Source organism: Adiantum capillus-veneris, chromosome 13 (genome assembly GCF_014529385.1).
Source record: "Adiantum capillus-veneris isolate H3 chromosome 13, ASM1452938v2, whole genome shotgun sequence".
Classification (NCBI taxonomy): domain Eukaryota; kingdom Viridiplantae; phylum Streptophyta; class Polypodiopsida; order Polypodiales; family Pteridaceae; genus Adiantum; species Adiantum capillus-veneris.
The window spans coordinates 70,110,362-70,115,561 of NC_140943.1; the positions used below are offsets into that span (position 1 = coordinate 70,110,362).

Consider the following 5,200-nt stretch of genomic DNA (forward strand, 5'->3'; position numbering starts at 1 on the left):
GAGCTCATAAAGTGTCATGTTTTCCGCCGTCTTGATGTGAACCCACCCTAAGACCCCGTGTTACATATAGACGAGGGTAGGCCCCTATAGCCTCTTATAGGAAATGACCGGTGGAAAAATATAGAATAGCGTCTTGGAGTTAGTGTTGACTTTAAAGAAACCTGCCAGACCTCATGACTCATGAGACTTGTCAAAACGACCGTAGTACTTTGTAGACTAGTGCAGGTCACTTGTGATTTGTGAAGTGGAGGCCTCTTTTATGTTATCCATTTCCAGAAGTGTCCCAAACTTCCAGCTTCCAAGGATCTCTCTCTCCGTCTCTCTCTCTCTCTCTCACACACACACACACACACGTAACACGAGTCACACTCTCTCTCTCTCTCTCTCTCTCTCTCACACACACACACACGTCACGTTACCACACATTCCACAAGAAATCAAAGAGTAGCTGCTGCTCAATCACACACACACATACACAAACACACACGGTGTCACACAACCTACACACCGTCTTGATTTCTCTCTTCCACTTCCTTCTGCACAACTCCTTGCTCTCTTACTGCGGAAAAGAATGCAGCCTTCTCACGTAGGCTTTTCTAATGCCATGTCTGGCGCAGCAGCAGAGTGAAGCTCACGACAGTAGTCAAGATGAGGTGCTTACCCTTCTCAAAATCAGAACGCCGAGTAAGTGATTCTCGACACAGACTTTCTTGGCGTTTCTTCAGCCAGAATTCATTGTCTAGCAGGCGCAGCTCGGAAAGGTCGGCACTATCGCCTTCTTCACAGCATTATACATCTCATCATGCTAGTGAGGCTTCGCCATCTGCTGCAGAATCAGGCACAAGTGCAGATTGTGATAATGATAGGATGATGGCCTGCACGGCAGCCCCAAAGCCCCCAGAGCTTTGGGTTTTCACGTACACTGAGTTGCGAGCGGCAACACGAAATTTTTCTAGGTCACATCTTCTGGGTGAAGGGGGGTTTGGGTGCGTGTATAGGGCGAACCTTAAGCGGACAAATCGCAGTGGGACGCACATCATTGAAGAGGTTGCCGTCAAGCAGTTGAACAAAAACGGACAACAGGTATGTGCTGTATATAGAATCTCTGTTGGTTTTGCTTGTATCGTTGATGCATCCCATCAAGGCATGTGTGATGAGTGATGCTCGACGAGGGGCCCTTGGCATCTCTGTAGTATGTGTCATGGATATCGATCTCTTTGGATGGATCGTCCTTGATATGAAGCTTTTCATACATGGGGATAGTGGTAAAGATGAACAGTAGGATTACTACTAAGGGTAATTGGAGTGTCCAAGAGATGAATACACCATTTCTGCAGAGATAATGCTTGAGGGGCCATTGGTATCTGTGTAATATGTACGTACTATCACAGATACCATTGATTTTGGATGGATTGTTCTTGATAGGAAGCTTTTCATACATGGAGATAATGGTAAAGATGAACAGAAGGAGTATTACTCTTTTCAACCATAGCTAGTTATGGTATTCTGGGATGAATCCATCGTGTCGTATATTGTGCAATTTTGTTTCATGCCAGTTAATTGAGGGGTTGTCTTAACAATGAAATGGCCTTTGCAGGGACACAAAGAGTGGCTTTCTGAAGTCCACTTTCTTGGCATGGTTGAACATCCCAATGTAGTGAGGCTTGTCGGTTATTGCGCAGAAGATAACGATAGAGGCATGCAACGCTTGTTGGTGTACGAGTTCATGCCCAACAAAAGCTTGGAGTATCATCTTTTCCCAAAGGGACCAGCTGTAATTTCTTGGGAGCAGCGGTTGAACATCATGCTAGGTGCTGCTCGAGGTTTAGCATACTTGCATGAAGAAATAAATGGGATTCAGGTACGCAAGTGTTGCGCCGCAGTTCTGATGCTATAGTATACTTGGGTGCTGTGAATACTCAATATTTACACTTAAATGCCTTTGAACATGAAAGGAGTTTGTTTGCCTCACAAAATTCTTCTTTAATGATGGCCAAACCATAAGTAGTAAGAATCAAGGCGTTTTCGGAACAACATCAGTCCACTGGCATTAAATTTAGATTACAGAATTAGTTCAAAGGACCGATCGTCAGAAACAGGGACTGTTTATGCTAAAGCTAGTATAGAAAGCTGCAGGATTTTCGGTACCATGTTTGGTGGTTATGGGTGCATTTGAGTCTTCTGTCATTAGTTGCCAACATATCATGACCAAATTCGTTGCTAACAATTCCTTCAATTTTTCCATTGACCAGACCTCTCACATGATGGCTTTTCTTTTGTCAATTAAAAGTTTGGACTTGTGCACTGGAGTCTTTTGCTTTCGCTTTCCAGCTAATGAAGTGCATAGCAGATGGTGTTGATGGTTGTAGTTCCTAGTCTTTACAAGGTTATGTGGCCTTGTGGATGACAGACATTAGCTTGTAACGCACGCTGTGTTTTGTTGAATCTGGCCTTTTCTGGTTTGGAGATAATTCTGGTTTCAGCTATGAACATTGCGACATAGTTTTATTAGAAGGGAGACACTGCATTACACTGAAACTTTGCAGATTCCTTACATCACTTCCTTGCATCACTTACCTTGATGGGCTGAAGTAAAACACGCTAAGGACTACCAGGTTTTGAACCTCTGCAAGTCCGCAAGAGAGCGATTTGCTCACACTGGGCTAACCAACCAGCAAACGAGTGGATTATGCATGCAGCTGCACATCAAAATATTAAAAAAATATTGATGTTTTGAGCACTCCAACCTGCACGCTCTCAGCCGAAGGCAAACAGTAGCACACTACCTTGCGCATGCTTTTCTTTTTATTTAAAGAAAAAGATGTGCCCTCCACATCGCCTCCTCCGCTGCCAATTACCACCACCTCCATTCCGCCAACATCCTGCGGTTCCCTTTTCTCGCCGATCGTTGGCACATCTTGCCCTCCCTGCCACCTACTGCTGCAAGCCTTTCCCTCACCCTTTCTTTAATTGGAAACGGAATCTACATCAAATTCCACTAATAGATTACTTTTCGAAAATCGTAGGTACATACTGCATTACACAGAAACATGAACCATTTCTATGACACTCTTATACATTTGATACAATTAACTTGTAAATGTTGTACCTTGTGAAGATGCTTTGAGAGCATCCACAATTTAGGATATTAAGCTTACACTTGAATGCACAAAGCTATCACCGGAAATTTGTTAGATAGAAGATTAAGATTTAAGGGTAATGTTAAAAGCCAGGGAGAGTTTCTCTAAGAGGATCAATCAAGTCTCAAGGTCGTGCATCAGATTGGCTATGGTAGCAGCCCTCCGCTTGTTCTTCGGAATAAGCCACCCCGCGGGTAACCCACTGATTCTGTATAGGTGGTAAGTGAACAGGTTCTGTACTGAGCCCTTTTGGCTGAAAGTTGCAGTAGATGCTTTCCCCTGGTTAGAAGAGCCAGAAGAAGCATGCACCACGCATTAACTACCGCCATGCACTCGTCGTTGAAACGCTCTACCAGGCTACGGTAGCAAGGAAGAGAGGAAGAAGCTGGATGAAGCTGTTGCTGTGCTTTTCGGGAGCCATGAAGATACTTAGCATTCAGACTTCCATGTGTGTGTGTGTGCGCGCGCGCGGGGCAGTGGAATGCTTTTGTCATTACTAAGCATGATAGAGGCATTTTTTTTTTGTATAGTGGATGACTACCATAGCTGGATTTGGGCTTTTCCTGGATTAATGTATATATTAGTCTGTTTACCTTCTAAACCTTCATGCTTCTGGTGCAATATTGCAGGTTATATTTCGTGATTTCAAAACTTCCAATATATTGCTGGACAAGGACTTCACCCCGAAACTATCGGACTTCGGTTTAGCCAGGCAAGGTCCGGAGTTGGGAGAGAGCCATGTCACAACTGTGGTATGTTGATCTCGACTGTTAACATAGCAGGCTATGGAGGGTGCACCAGTAGAGATGATGTAAACACCTTGTCAGACTAAAAAACAATGCACCCTCTAATTCCATTATTGCTTGCAATGAGCTACTTGCAAGCTACTTGGGCCAAAGCAGAAATTCTCATCTTATCAAGTAACTTTAAAGAGCCTCAAGGCTGTGGGCAATGTCACTCTTTTTTCAGTATGTGAGGGTTCAAGGATTTGCAAAATTTTTGCATCGTTTGTTTTGGGATAATGCATATTGAGGTCATAATGTGGGTGTGTGAGCAGTAACCCTTCTACATATTTTTGTACAGGTTGTCGGGACACAGGGCTATGCAGCTCCAGAGTACATTTCAACAGGCCACCTTACATCGAAAAGTGATGTATGGAGTTTTGGTGTGGTGTTGCTTGAAATGTTGGCGGGTCGGAGGTCTGTGGAGCGCAATCGACCCAAAAATGAGCAGCAGCTGCTGGAGTGGATGAAGCCCTATCTTAAAGGACAAAGGAAGATTGAAAGCTTTGTCGATGAAAAGTTAGAAGGGAGGTTTTCTTTGATACAAGCAGAGAGAATTGCCGCATTAGCACTTCAATGCTTGAACAAATCAGCAAGAGTGCGGCCGCTCATGAGTGAGGTTGTCGAGAAGCTAAAAGAGATAGTTAAGCTAGCAGAAAATGGCAATATAGAGGTGAATGCATTGCCTTGTTCAAACATCAGAAGAGATGAGGCAAGTATGGAGGGTACTAGGGACACAATGCAATCGAAGAAGGGGCAATTTAGGCAGCGTGTGAAGAGGCTTACTTGCAAAGTCGATAAAAGGCAGTGGTTAAGAGCATGGACTCCCATTAAAGCTGTTCATGCTTGAAGAGTGAAAAGCGTCCTTTCAGTGGTGTTTCTAACTCTTGTTGATCGAGTCTCACCTCTTGTCATGTTTTTGGCTGGCTTTTAGACTAGATGAGCGCAGGTGAAGGTTTATTTTTATACCTTCTATAGCAGGTAATCTAGTGTAAGTATCTCAAAATTGTACTTTGAATATTGCACATATTTGAATGAGTCCATATAAGATGGTATTTCCTCATGTGAGTCGAATTATGATAAATTTCAAGCGCTTTTGCCTATCTGACTACATTGCTCACCATTAAAAATTTCAAGATCGATAAAATCAACCACTTTCGCTAGTGCCACGTAGGCACTGTGCTTGAAATTTAACCCAATTGGAGTGAGTCTATCAGAGCTTGTGCTAGGTATATGAAAATGGTATGCTCGTACCTAATCCATTAATGAGCCCATAAC

General features: G+C 43.5%; 1 protein-coding gene across 1 annotated transcript; it reads left to right on the top strand.

Moving 5' to 3' along the window:
• Window positions 1–346: 346 nt before the first annotated feature.
• LOC147444225 (serine/threonine-protein kinase PCRK1-like) lies at window positions 347–4,985 on the top strand. Its single transcript, XM_086526920.1, has 4 exons — window positions 347–1,083; window positions 1,598–1,861; window positions 3,770–3,892; window positions 4,224–4,985. The coding sequence occupies exons 1-4, from the start codon at window positions 649–651 to the stop codon at window positions 4,770–4,772; spliced, it is 1,371 nt and encodes a 456-aa protein (XP_086383046.1). The 5' UTR covers window positions 347–648; the 3' UTR covers window positions 4,773–4,985.
• The last annotated feature ends 215 nt before the right edge of the window (window positions 4,986–5,200 follow it).